The sequence below is a fragment of the Artibeus jamaicensis genome, unplaced genomic scaffold (genome assembly GCF_021234435.1).
Source record: "Artibeus jamaicensis isolate MK-2021 breed Jamaican fruit bat unplaced genomic scaffold, CSHL_Jam_final contig_781, whole genome shotgun sequence".
Taxonomy (NCBI): domain Eukaryota; kingdom Metazoa; phylum Chordata; class Mammalia; order Chiroptera; family Phyllostomidae; genus Artibeus; species Artibeus jamaicensis.
Genome location: NW_026521968.1, coordinates 6,523,751 through 6,538,364, shown reverse-complemented (window position 1 = coordinate 6,538,364; position 14,614 = coordinate 6,523,751). Strand labels below are relative to the sequence as shown.

Below are 14,614 nucleotides of genomic sequence, written 5' to 3'. Positions count from 1 at the left end.
GAACTTGGTTTGTTATTAGAAAGAACACATTGATGAATATCCTTGTGGGACAATCTTTGCATAGCCATAACTGCTCAAATTTCTAAGAATGGAACTGCTGGGCGAAAGGATATTCTTTTTAATGTTTTAGAGAATGTAGCCCCCTTTTCCTGAACAATACTGGTACTTGTTTTCTTTTCTTTGCCAATTTGATAGGGGAAAATGATGTCTCACTGTTAAGTTTTGCATTTTCTGTATTACTAGTAAGGGCAATTGTTTTGGGGGTATTCCTTGGCTGTTTGATTCTTGTTGATGTACTTAAATCATGTTCTTTATTCATATTTTCATTAGCATATTTGTTTATTTTTTTATGCTCCCCAGAAGACATTTTTTTCATTGCTTTTCTTAGAGAGAGGAAGGGAGGAAGAAAGAAATAGAAACATCACCTGGTTACCTTCTTATACGTGCCCTGACCAGGGATCAAACCTGCAACTTAGGTATATGTCCTGAGTGGGAATTGAAACCTTAACCTTTTGGTCTACCAGACGACCTCCAACCAACTGAGCCACACTGGCCAGGGCTATTTGCTTAGTTTTAATCAACTCAAAAGAACTCTTTATGGGTTAGAATACTATTAATTTTTATTGAAAATATTTTTCTTAGTCATTTACCCTTCATTTAGAGTGGGATTTGCCATATAAAAAGCTTTAAATTTTATGCTCTCTTATCTGTTTGCCTTTTCTTTTATAATTTTTGCCTTGAAGGGATACTCTACCTCTATTCTAGGCTCCTATAACCTATTTTTTTTCTGTTACTTTTATGCTCTTCTTTTCTACACTTAAGCCTTTAATCCTACTGTAAATTATTTTATAAAACACAATTTTGTTTTTTGGAAATAAAATTCTAACTCATTTTTTATGACCTCTCAATTATCCTGATACCATTTACTAAATAATCAATTTTTTCATGACTCGTTTGAGGATGCCACTTCGTTATATAATAATTTTTTAAGTATTTGATTTATTTCTAGTTATTATATTTTATTCCATTAATTTACATATTCTTTTGCCAATAATGGATAATTTTAATAACTATATATAGCCTTAGAATACCTTCAAAGACCTAGTAAGGAAACATTCATACGTATTCTTCTTTAAGAATACCTAAATAGGACTTCCGCCAAGATGGAGGTGTAGGTGGAAACACTGTGCCTTCTCGCACAACCAAGTTTAAAGACAACAAAGTTTTAGTAACAAAAAACGCAGCCAAAACACAGAAAATTGAACTGTATGGAAGTCTGACCACAACAAACCATTCAGCCAGACCTGTAAGAGGGGGGGAGCCAGGGGCAGAGCCAGCAGCAGAGGGGGGGAGGGTCAGGCAGGAAAGATCCCCGGACGGAGGTATGCAGGCAGCCATGGGTGGATCCCAGGTTTGGGGTAGCAACAGGCGGACCCAGTGAGGGTGCAAGGCAACAGGCTGACTGGGGTCACACATTCATGCGCAGACAGACCAGGCAAAGGAGCGAGCTTTGAGACAGACCAGGCAGGCCCCAGTGGCAGGAGGCAGCAGAGGCGCTATTGCCCCTCTTTGACCCTGCTCCACATACAGTGTCACAACCCAGCAACCTGGGCAGCCCCGCCCTGGTGAACACCTAAGGCTTTGCTCCTCATACGTAACAGGCGCAAACAGACCAAAACATGGCTCAAGAAGTATTCAAAGCCACAGAGCCCATAACTCTAAGCAACCAAGAAACAGCCAAACTTTCAGATGCACAGTTCAAAACACTGGTGATCAGGATGCTCAAAGACTGGTTGATTTTAGTCACAAATTAGAGGAACAAATGAAGGCTAAACTAATTGAAATGAAGGGAATTGCACAGGAAACCAATAGTGATGGAAAGGAAGCTGAAACTCACATCAAGGGAGTGGACCAGAAGGAAGGAAAAAAATGACCAAACAGAAAAATATGAAGAAACAAGAATTCAAAAAAAATGACAAGAGGCTTAGGAACCTTCAGGACATCTTTAAACACTCCAACATCCGAATTATAGGGGTACCACAAGGGGAAGAGGAATAGCCACGAGTGGAAAACTTATTTGAACAAATAATAAAGGAGAATTTCCCCAATCTGGCAAAGGAAATAAACTTCCAGGAAATCCAGGAAGCTCAGAGAGTCCCAAAGAAGTTGGACCCAAGAAGGAACACACCAAGGCACATCATCATTATATTAGCTGAGATTAAAATGAAGGAGAGAATCCTAGAAGCAGCAAGAGATAAGGGGACAGTCACCTACAAAGGAGTTCCCATCAGACTGTCAGAGGATTTCTCAAAAGAGACCTTGCAGGCAAGAAGGGGCTGGAAAGAGGTATTCCAAGTCATGAAATCCAAAGACCTCCATCCAAGATTGCTCTATCCAGCAAAGTTTTCATTTAGAATGGAAGGACAGATAAAGTGCTTCTCAGATAAGATCATATTCAAGGAGTTCATCATCACCAAGCCCTTATTATATGAAATGTTAAAGGGACTTATCTAAGAAAAAGAAGAGAAAAAATATGAACAGTGAAAGGACAGCAAACTCACAGTTATTAACAACCACACCTAATACAAAAGCAAACTAAAAGGACAGCTAGATCAGGAGTGGAAACATAGAAATGAAGATCACATGGAGGATTAGCAACAGGGGAGTGGGAGGAGGAGAAGGGGGGAGAAGGTACAGAAAATAAGTAGCATAGACAGTAGGTAGAAAATAGATAGGGGGAGGGCAAGAATAGTATGGGAAATATAGAATCTAAATAACTTGAGACGTGGTCATAAACTAAAAGGGGGGAACAGTGGGGGAGGGAGTGTGCAGGGTGGAGGGGAATGAAGGGGGGAAATAGAACAACTGTAATGGCATAATCAATAAAATATATTTTAAAAAAGAATACCTAAATATATAATAAATGCATAGATAAATACTCTCATAGAGTACTGCTTCTTTCAGATAAGCTTTATCTATTTTGTTAAATTTTAAAAGATGCTGTTGCTCTTTTGATTATGGTAACATTTATTTTCATAACACCTGATATTATTTTAACATTGATTCAATCTAGTAACATGTCTTAAATTATTTATCCTTCAGTTAAATTTGTTTTCTCTATGTAGGTTAGTCACATTTATTTTATTCACTTTGTATTTTTAGTTGCTACTGTAAATTGTTTTTTTCATATGTCTTCTGGCTAAGTCCCTTATTTGGCAAAGCTCTTGGCTACTTACTCATGAGTCCGACAGTCTCTGTGTGATGCTCTTAGTCTCAACAAATAAGCAGTGGTTCCATTTCTAGATATTAAAATTTCATTTTCTCTGGAAAAGGAAATATTCTTTTTTTTTGCATAGGCAAAATATTTATAAGCATGAAGAGGAAGTTATTGAGTTAAATGGAAATGTCTCTAGTATTTCACTGCGGGCTGTTACCTTATTAAGAACTCTTCCATATATTAATAGTTTCCACATATCAGAGGAGTTTCAAATATCAGAAATGGATGTGGAATTTTATCGAGTGTTTTAGAGGCACCTTTTCAGTTACTTATTGACTTTAAGCTACTGAGGTGCTTGACAAATCACTCTCATATCAGGGTACCTCTCAGTAAATCATACTTGACTCTGTTTTCTCTTGCTCTGCGATAGTGTTCTTCGACCTCTTTTTCTTATGTATCATAGCACCTACAATTTCTCAAGAATTCCTACTTGCAGACCCCACACATGAAAAGTGAATGTCAGGCCCTTTTCCACACTTGTCAAGGCGCCCATCAACCATCGACCTGTCCACTCCTAACGGCAGCCACCCTCCATGGCCAGAACTGAATCTACCCACACACACATTTCCCCATTTGCTCCTGAGGCAAAGAGAACCAACGAGGGTAGCCTCAGAGACCACTTGGATAACCAGAGCAGAGGCTCCAGCCACATGGTGGGGACTCCTTGCCCTGAACCCCTGCTCAGCTTCCCCTAAGAATTCCTCCTTCACTGACAACTCGTGTCCCCTGCATCCAGACATCCGGCACTGGTACACATACAGTACACGCAGCACTGGGAAGAAGGGGTGCCGGCGTTTTGAAACATGGGCAGAGATGAGTTGAAGGATGACAGGCAAGGAGGCTCATAGCCGAAGAACTGTTTCCAAAGACCTCCTGACTGCATGATCCCTGGTCCACGTGTAGCTGACTCAGCACCTACCTGGGGCCTTGAGTTCAGCATCGATGAAGGTGAGCAGCTCCTGGCTGATGCTGCAGTAAGGGACAGGCCAGGTCAGGAATCGGTGGTAGGTTTCGGCTGCTTTCAGAAGGAGATCTGAGTCTGGTGGGAAGTGTGGGGTCTGGAGTGGAGGGAGAGTGGCAAGCAGAGAAGTCTGGGTGAGAGAAAGATCACTGCTATTCCACAGTAGAACCTGCCACTTTTCTGGAATGTTCCACAAAGGGCACACATTTCCTGGCAGCAGTATGTCCAAGGACAAGGTCAGGAAGAACAGGGAATAACCCACAGGGAATGCGTGACACGAGGGCGAGACGGCACTGAGGGATGTCTCTACTGAAAGGGCGTTGTGCTCTCTAAGGGTAACCTGGTCCATAAGGGCAGCTCTCTGAAGAGCAGGAGGTCATCTGAAACGGCACTGTTGCTGCCTCTCTTTTGGGGAGTGGTCTTCAATGCCTCAACCACACTTACCCTTACTAGGGGGAAATGTTATTCTTTGAAGTGACTGACTCAATGTACGTGGGCTCATTTGATGCCACAGGTCTGGAGAACACGCAGTCATGACATCGGGTAAAATTGACCATTGGGGTACAAAAAGAGGTGGACATAAAATCTCCTTAACAGGGCCTCTCTCACAGCCTGCGAATGGGCTGCGGCAGCAGCTCCTCCGTGAGTGCCCGACATGCCGGGCACAGTGGCCTCCGCATGGAGTTACCGGGACCTCTGAAGATGGCCTGGCCAGCCTGAAGCCATCAGAAGGTGGACAGGCATCTCAAGTGTCACCGCTGGAAAGTTCCCCTCTCAGTGTTTATCCCCAGAGTTGGGAGGCTGTGCCTGCCCCAGGTAAGTTGTTCTTCTGTCTCCTCCCCCAGCTGCCCCAGCTGGCGCAGCCCGGAACTTACGCAGAGGACAGTGGAGTAGAAGAGCAGGGCCAGCGGGGGGAGCAGGTCATAGGTCCCCTTCTCTTGGACCTGTGGAGATGACAGGAGAAGGGGTGAGGCTCCTTCACGGGGTGCAGAACAGAACAGCGCTATCTTGTTCTATTCTTTTTTAAGTGAAAAGCAATGTAACCACAAGACAAAAATCTGGAAAATAGAAGTTAGGAAAAAAAACCACTCACAATGCCCCACTTCCAAACTCAACCACAGCTAATGTTTCGACACGCTTCTTCTTACACCATCTCTCTTTTCCCTCTGCAGAGCTGTAACCGTTGTGTGTGCATTTGTACTCTTAATGTCTTTTACGTACAATGTTACAAAAGAATTTCTGTTCTGTCACTTGGTCTCTAAGACCACCTTTTGCTCCCCTCCTGGTTGTACATTTACCCATTATTTATATTATAAATATGTTTTCCAGTCTGTTGTTTGTCTTTTAAAGTTATGGACTTATTGGATGTCTGTAAATTATAGGTGCTATTTTTTTCCTTCATGGATTTCTGGTTTGTTGTGCAAGGATCGCATGAATACTCTTATTACATATTTTCTTCTTTTCTTTTAAGCTTTATTTTCTTAAGTTTAAACCTTTAATACACCTCTAATTGCATCTGCTATATGGTATGAATTAGGATTCTCACTCTGTATTTTTCCAAATATTTAATCAGTTTCCCCTAAACCATTTAATAAATATTACTGATGTAATTTTTATTATATACTAAATTGTGTTAATATCTTTGGATAATACCTATTATTTTTATTAGCTGCATAATATTCCTTCTGGTAGACTTCCATAATTTATTAGTTTCATTTTAGATATTTGAGATTATTTCTTGCTACTTACTGTAATTACTTTTGCAATAAAAACCTCTGAGAAAATTTCTTTTTCTATGATTTGAACAACTTATGTAGGATAGAGCTCAAGAAGTGGAATCAATCAATCAAGATTATCAAATATTTATGATCTTTGAAACATACTAAGTGCCTTCCATAGGATTTCGCCATTTTTAATATCTTCCATGTAAGAAAGTATCAGATCAGTTTCACTATATTCTTCTCTGCATTGCTCACAATTTTTTGCTAATTTGCTAGGCAAAGTCTGTCTCAATATGGTTTAAATTTGCATTTATTTTATTACCACTGGGGCAACATTTTCCCATATATGTTTACAAGCTCTAGTTATTCTTTTGTGCATTGTCTCTTTGGCAGAGCTCACTCCCCACCCTGTGTCTGCACCTGTACACACGTGATTAGAATTCTTGGGTCTCCCAGCCCACCTCAGAACTCAGGGGCCAGAGACGCAGGGAAAACCTCCATTTCTGCTGTGTCTGCTGACCTCGCCGGGCTCACACTTAAAGTCCTCCCTTCCTTTATCCCGAGGAGACCGCGGGTCTGCTCTACTCTCTCCCAGCGGTGGTTCAGCTCTCCTAAAGGCACTGGGCAAGGGTGGCACTAGAACTGGGGTCTCGGGTGTCTTGATAAACCAACACTTTCTTCTGAGAGGTAAAGGGTCAGCTAACTGGGAAAGTCAAATATGTTACAACTCAGTTATAAGAGGCCAGAATCATCGTTAAGGACTCACAGCTGTTCTGGAAGCCTAGCCCCACTCAGCACACTGTTCCACTCGGACATAAAAGCCTATTTGCTGAACAGTTAGAGGAAGTCTCAGTTTACCTCTCTAATAAGTTTTCTCTCTGTGTCTTTGTTTTTATGGATCTTTTTGAGGAAAGAAACTCAGTAAGTCTTACTCTGTCCTTTCTGGTCAATACCTTGACATATAAGCAATGTCTGTCTTAAAAAGCAGCTTCCAGGATGCTGGTTGACGTACCACATGTTCTCAATGAGAGGACCACATCCCCTCCCAGAAACCTGAAATTTGCAAGCACAGCTGAAACAGAGAGCTCGCAGGGGCCCAGAGCCTGTACGCGGCCCCTTGGGGGCCCAGGCACCCCAGAACTGGCACTCTGTGAGGACCTCTGTCTTGACTCCGCGAGGCCGGTCCCAGCTCTGCCCTCACCTCTCGGGTTTTCTGCAGGATCTGTTCCAGGAGGATGAGAAAGTGACCCGGGTCCCTGCTGACCAGCTCCTGTAGGCTCCAGCAGTTCAGACACAGCCCGGCTGCAAAGGGAGAGGCCAGTGGTTACTCTGGGGGTGGGGAGCGGTGGGGGCCTCTGGGGCCGCACTGGAGCGTCCCTTTGTGAAGGAAGAGTCTCAGAAAATTCTGGATCAACACTCAACCCTATCATGACCCATTAAGAAGTAGTGACAAGTTTCTTATTCCTGGAAGCTCAAGAGACACTAAAAAAGGCTGGGATCCCCTTCAGAGGCCAATGACCTGCCATGATTCTGGTCCCCGTGTCTCTGGAGAGCACCCTGGCCGTGGTTCCCACAGTAGGTGCTGGAACATCCGAGATGCAGGCAAGAGGGCAGAGGCGGAGACTGCTGGGAGACCAAGGAGAAGAGCCAGGGCAACCTCACCCCCAGCCAACACAAAGCTGAGGCTGTGGCAGCTGCGGGACTTCCCGGGCCTGCCTGGGATGCAGCCCAGGAAGGGGAAGCTATGTTCACTCACGTTTTGAAAGCTACAATGAACGTTTTGTCACTCTGACTTCCCCCGACTTTCTTATTTTGCCAGTGCCTTTTTTTCTGAAGTCAGCAAGGGCAAACCCCTAAAAACTAAAGGGGTGGTCACAGAGATCTCTGAGCATGTGTGAGTGTCTGTGTGTAGTGGGAATGACAGCGGCAGGGGCAGAAGTGGCCCGGTCTTGAGTGTTGTGGAGCCACAGGCCCCTGCTGCGCATGGAGGCTCCCAAAGTCCAGGAGGCTCCTCCCCATGTGTCTCATGTGGTCACAGGTTTTTGCAAAATTGTAAAAGTCAGATACTTTGCATCAGTTTACCTAATGATGGCCCTCTCAATTCTGTAAGCTTAAGCTCCACCGAAATCTGGGTAGAAGGCAAGAAGAGAAATGCTTCTTCAATGTGCTCAGCCTTCACATACACCACCTCCACTGAGTCTCCCATCCTCCCTTCAGGAAGCTGGTTCCTGTTGTTATTATTCTCTTTCTACAGACAAGGCAGGTGAGGTCCTGAGGGGTTCAGTGATTCACACGAGTTTACACAGCCACCGAGACAGACTTTTAGTCCAGAGCTGTGTAAAGCCAAAGGCCAAGGAAAGTCTCTCAGAGGAGGTGACTTTTGAACTGAGGCCTGGATAAGAAAGAGCCAGCTGTGCATGGTTCCAAGGGAAGAATTCCAGGCAGCAAGTGCAAAGGTCCTGAGGTAGGAAGGAAGCATGTATGTTCAAGGAGCAGTAGGTACCTCTCTCACGAGGTGGTTAGGGAGGCTAGTGAGATATGGGATAGAAAAAATCTTTATAAGCATAAGGAATTACTGCAACTAGTCACCAGACTTTAGTCACCTCCTTTCCTCAGTCCTGGGCAAGCATGGACCATGGAGACCCCCTGCTGCCCAGAGCTCTGCTAAGATTGTCCCTTGCTCTGTGGGGAACAGGACAAGGGGGCTGTGAAAGGGACTAGAAGCCAAGTAAACAGAATTCTAGGGACAGCTGTCTGTGAATTCACAGTTGCTCTTTTGGAATCAGCCATTGTGGTTGATTCAATAACTACTATTCAATATCTACAGCAGATTCAATAACTACTATGCTTCTAGCATATGCTAAGGAAGCACGATACAGACCCAAGAAGGACGAGGAAGACAGCATGGGAAAAAGGAGAAGCTGCTGCCAACCAAGGGCCTGCTCTCCACCAGCTACTGAGCCAGGCACCTGCCCAGGTGAGGTCCAGTCAAGGACTGTGCTCAAGTCACACAGAGTTGGAACCAGAACCTGCCAGGTTCCAAGGCTTGTCCAGTACTCCTTGCAGCTCTTGAGGCTTCCTTGGGCTTTTAAGAGCACTGCATTGTTCTCTCAGACCTACCTGACCAAGAGGTAGAGCGACGGGTGAGGCTGAGTCCATGCAAGCAGCGCTCCAGGGCATGCTGGATGCGGTCCTCTGTGCACGTCGTAGCTCCTGGCTGCATCCTGAGTCATCGCCTGTGCGGGAGACAGACTTTGGTCATCCTGGAAGCCCCCAGGTGTGAAGAGCACATGGTCCAGAGGGCAGATGGCACATACAGTGGGCACTCACAGCCCAGTGCTCTCAGCCTTGCTATTGCTTGGGTGCTGTGGGCACACCATGAGGGGGTTACTGCTGCCTCCAGCGCTGGCATGGCCCCTGGAGGCGCTGCTCTGGGTGGCAGGGGGTGCTCCTGCAGCCCAATAGCACGATGCTATAGGAAGCAAGGGGTCAGGGACAGGAGTGGAGAGGTACCTGGCCCCTGGCAGTGGTGAGTGTCTCCAAGAGCCTGGGGAGTGCTCTGGACGTGGCCAGACCCCCAGTAGGCCAGGCCGGGAGGACTTCAAGGGAAAACTCAGAATTGCTCCAGGGGCTTTTTCTGAATTTCTAGGCCTGCACCCCCCAAGTGTGGGACATAAGGGCTAGCTGGCCCAGATGCCTTCCGCAGATCTTCAACTCCACAGGCCTTCTTCCCTTAGATGCGTTTTATTTCCTTCCCTCAGGGCAGGTTTTTGGAGGGAGATCGGAGGCCACCCCCTGCAAGGCCCTCATTTTACAGATGGGGAGGCAGAGACCCAGAGAGGAAGAGGGGCTGCCTGGGAATGGGGCCAATCTGGGGGATCAACGCAGGTGTCTCCAGGCAAGGGTACCGAGTAGCACAAGCCAGGGTCAAGGCCCAAATCTGAGGACAAACAGTGCCTGATGACCTGTACGCTGAAGCTCAGGAGTCACAGTGAGTGTCAGGGACACAGCCAGCAACCACACTGGGGGGCTGGCTGGGCGTCAGTCCAGCGCCAGCATGGCTGCCCGCCCACCCCCGCCCCTGTCAGTACAAGAACACTGGGGAGAGAGGGAGGTGGTCAGCCAGCTCAGAGGGGCCTTAAGAGAATCCGGTATTCTGACTCCGAGGTGTCGGTGCTGCCGTTCGGCTCTCGGTTCACTCCCGTGAGGCCAGCACACCTCCTCCTGTGCTCCCCATGAGAGGAGGGGCAGAGGGGCAGCTGGCAAGCCCACTGCTGGCCAAGGCAAAGCTGTGAGCGCCATGCGCACATGTGGAGGTGCGGGGGTGGATACTAGGAACAAAAGCTGGACTTGAGTTGCTTTGTTGATACTTCTTCACCCTGGGGAGCCCCCAGCAAGGTAAGGGGAGCTTAGCAGTAGAGGCCTGAAGGCTGGACCACTTTTGGAAGTGGGGGCAGGATGAAGAGCTGGAAAATCTGTGGTACGGAGATGTTAAACCACAGACCCAAGGTTACACAGCTGGGAGGTGGCAAAGCCGGGAGAGGAACCCAGGAGGTCTGGCTCTTGACCACTCCCACTCCATCAAATGCAGTTACTAGTAGAAAAATATAACCCATCCATGCTTCTACCTCACAAGTGAAGCCTCAGTTAACTATGACATGATCTTGCTTTAAGTGACCCACACTCCCAGTGGCTGGAAATCCCGAGGCCACCATGTCTGTCTACACTGCTGCCGCCCTCCAAACTGAGGGCCAGGGCTCACAGCAGCGGCATTCTTGGCTGGCCTGGGCGGTGATCACAGTGGCCCATGGGGTCTCAGACTAGAGACACTGGAGACCTCTGGGCCTTCCCAGGGGAACTGGGTTTTAAGGGCGCCCTCTGCCCAGCCCTGCTGCAGTGGCCAAGTCCATTGTATCATGAGGTAAAAATGAGTCACCCTGCTCTGTTGTGTCACTGTAACTGATACCAACACCAGATGCAAATGAACTCTCAGCCAAGGCCCCCGTCTGCCTCACCGCCATCCTCAGGGGCTGGCACATAGCGTTCTGCAGGAGGTGAAAGGCTGCTCCCGCATCCCTGCAATGCCTGCTAGCCCGTGCTTCTCTCCTTCTCCAGGTGCCTGGGACCTTCCCATCTCCTGGCCTCAGTGTCCCCAGCTGTTCACGGGAGGGCACCAAGGCCATCTCCATGGACGGGCACTGGCAGAGCTCCCGGCATGCCGGCCTCCCTGGTGTCAGAGGCCAGCTGGAGCTTGCCCCAGCTCCTCTCAGAGGCAGGACCTGCCCAAGGCGCAGGGGGCTGAGCTGGGATGCCCAGCAGAGCTGCCCTGGGGGTGAACCCAGCTCCCTGCCTGGTCCCCTGGCACTCTCATTTCTGTCTTATGAGTCAGTCATCAGCCATTTCTTGTGACTTGTCAGCAGAACCCCAGTGGCTTTGGGGCAGAGATGAAGGGGGAAGAGAGTGGCATCCCTCTTTCCAGAGGGATGATGCCTTTTTTCAAAGGGTTAGCAAGCAAGGCCTGGCTTCCCCTGGCACTCCATTCGCGTCCCTGCTCTCCACCCAGCCAAAAGGAGCTCCTGTTGTGAAGCTCCAGTGGCTGCTGGAATGGGAATGCCCCCAAGTGGCGGTGGGGTAGTGTTGAAACACCCAGCAATGGCACTGGCCCCCACCTCCAAGTTCCTCTTCCGAGCCAGTAAGGATGAGTCTTTACTGGGGATCCTGAGCAGGACAGGGCCATGCAAACCAGGGGTCATCTTTTCTAAAGTGCCAGACCAGTCAGAGGGCCAGCGTGCGCCTGGGCCCAGCTTCCTGAGGCAGCCTGCACGGCAGGGAAGAGGGCCTCTTTCCTCGGGGAACGTCTCAAACAGTGGAGGGCCCCAACTCTTAGGGAGGGAAGCATGGTCCTCCGGGCTCTGGCGGGCACCCTGTTCTGCTCCCTTGCAGTTCTGAACAGGCCCGTGTTCTGAAGCCGTCGTCCTACAGGTGGGCATGAGACAGAGACGCCAAGGCCTGTCTGACCCCATCTGCTTAAGTCCCAGATCACTCCTCCCTCTCCCCCTTCCTTCTGTCCCCTGGGGCTTGACATCCCTTCCTGCCCCCAGTCCTCCCTCATAACTGCTGAGGGCAGAATCTCTTGTGAGACCTGATTTTAAAAATTCTAATTTCCAATACCAGAAGTATATACCAGAATCTAAAGACTGGGGTGAGAAAGGGGTGGAAAGAAAAGGGCAGAGGGCTGGCAGTGGGCGGGGAGGGTCCCCCCTCCCTGGGGGGTCCTTCACGCACTGTTCGGACTGGCAGGCCCACAGCAGTGCTCTGCATGCCCCCAACGACGTAACCAACGGGAACGAAACAGGACGTGGGGGAGGGCACACGATGGAATACAACAGCGACAAAGTCACCTATCTGTGTTAGAAATAACGTAACCGCACTGGAAGGGGTGGGGAGTGAAGGAACTAACCTGAGTAACTTTGGAAAATATCGTTTTGACCGGACACTATAAGGCTAAAGAAAATAAAACTATACACAAATACTGTTTTCACAGGGACGTGGGCCGCACAAAAATCCTGAAACTTCTTCATGTGGGTGCTAGCATGAAATGAAAAAGCAAATCTGTCCCAGATGATGAGAGCCAGTTTCTCACTGTTGGAGAAAGAAGTCACAAATAAGGAAAAAGGGGAAACCTAGAATGAACCCATCTCATGGTATTAGACTGGAACTGGAGAAATGAGTGTGAACTCATGGTTTTTAATGTATATACAGATGGATGTATATGGAAGTAAAAATGTGTACAGGCTTTGATTAACATGCATGCACATATTTTCTAGCTCTGTCTGCTGAGACAGCCTAGAAGCAACAACGTCCCAGTACCGATGAGCACACCCAGTGCCCGGAGCCTGGTTTATAAATAGCACTCTCTAATCAAAGGAACCAGAGCTCCCTAGAGAAATGGCCGATTCTAGCCCCGGGGCAGGAACTGTACACGACAAACCTGGAGCACCCTGTTGTGCCAGGAAATAAGTCAATATTTGCAAAAGGAGGAGGAGTGTCAAACAAAACAAATAATGAAAAGTCTACATTATTCTTATAAATAATAAAACAAAATAAAATAAACAGAGGAGAGGGAACAGGTCTCCTTTACAAAGGAAGTCCAATTAATAAATATGGGAGGGATGAGAGAAATATAAAATCACCATCAGGCAAGCACCACGGTAATAGTTTTGCAGGCAAGAGCCACCAATGAATGCTAAAATGTACAGGTGAAAATCTGAGCAGATACAGAATATTTGCATAATCTCAGAGTACTTCCCCCCCAAATAATGGATCAATTATAAAGGGAAAGTAATAATTTCAGAGTAGAGAAACCCAGCACCACCTAAACATCACGATCAAAGTCAGTATCACCACTAAGAAGACAGGTCAACATCATGACGCATCCCCGGATGCGATGGTCTACGAGGGACAGGACATCACTTCTGTGGGATGCTCCCAAAAACACGTAATCACAATCTGAGCACGAGAAAAGATCATTTGAAACCCAACTGAAAGAAATTCTACAAAATGACTGACCGGTACTCATCACAGTGTCAAGGCCACAAAAGATAAGGGAAGACTGAGCAACTGTCACAGATTGGAAGAGACTGAGGAGACACAAAAAGCTAAATGCAGCCGGGCTGGTGTGGCCGGGTGGATTGAATGCTGGCCTGTGAGCTGAAAGGTGTCCAGCTTGATTCTCAGTCAGGGCAAACGCCTGGGTTGCAGGGTAGGTCCCTGGTTGGGGGCATCAGAGAGACAACAAATCGATGTATTTCTTGCACATCGATGTTAAACAAAAAATAAAAATAAAGCTAAATGCAATGCGGGATCCTGGCCTGGATTCTGGAACTAAAAGGGCACATTTGCAGGCAAGTGGCTAAAATCCAAATGAAGTCTAGGGTATTGTGTAGTAATGGTACCAGCTGTTGCTTGTTTTGATAGCTGCACCAAGGTATGTGAGTTGTAAGCATCAGAGGAAGTTGAGGGGAGGGCACACATGGCTCTGAGACCCTTTTCATAGTTGCAAACCTTACATATCCTTTATATATCTTTCCGGGTGGTTATCCAATGCCTTGCTGCCTTTCATACACTTGTTTAAAGGTGCTATTTCCTGTATACTCATAGTTCCTAGTTACCCGTCAGTAGACTGGTGCCTGTCTTAAAATCCCCTAATTCGATATCCCTAAACTGGGGTTGAGGTTCTTGGGGTTCTTGAAAGGTTTCCGAGGGCTCTCTGTGAAAACAGCTAAGTTGTGTTTTCACTTGGATGGTGATCTCTGCAAAGTTAGCAGTTAATCTATTCTGAAATATCTCGATGGCACCTTTGACCAAATGTTACAATAAGGTATTGGTGCCCAGTTTGTGTTTGTGTCTGTCACTGCTTTGGTCTCACCTAAGAGGACAGAACATGCCAGCTGTGTTCTTGGGATCTGCAAGAGCTCAAAGTTGATCAGAATGATTTCATATATGGAAAATGGCCAGTCCCCAGCACACTGCAAGAATTTCAATAAATGCCGTCTGCATACCATCAGGGTACTTCCCTAACATACGCCAGTCTGCTGCCCATCTCTAGATGCCTTTGAGATGGGGCCAAAAAATCAAGCCCTCCCTGGGTGGTTC

The 14,614-nt window shown here is 47.2% G+C and overlaps 1 protein-coding gene across 6 annotated transcripts in view; it reads right to left on the bottom strand.

The window, feature by feature from the left end:
* The window catches only part of PIK3R5 (phosphoinositide-3-kinase regulatory subunit 5), a 67,613-nt gene that overhangs the window by 16,749 nt on the left and 36,250 nt on the right, over positions 1-14,614 (bottom strand). For all 6 annotated transcript variants that reach the window (XM_037164966.2, XM_037164969.2, XM_037164970.2 and 3 more), the window contains exons 2-5: positions 9,080-9,195; positions 7,161-7,261; positions 5,114-5,182; positions 4,197-4,335 (exon numbers count right to left, since the gene is read on the bottom strand). In XM_037164966.2, the coding sequence (XP_037020861.2) occupies positions 4,197-4,335; positions 5,114-5,182; positions 7,161-7,261; positions 9,080-9,182 (412 nt within the window). In that variant the 5' untranslated portion in view covers positions 9,183-9,195. The remainder of the gene's footprint in view (positions 1-4,196; positions 4,336-5,113; positions 5,183-7,160; positions 7,262-9,079; positions 9,196-14,614) is intronic.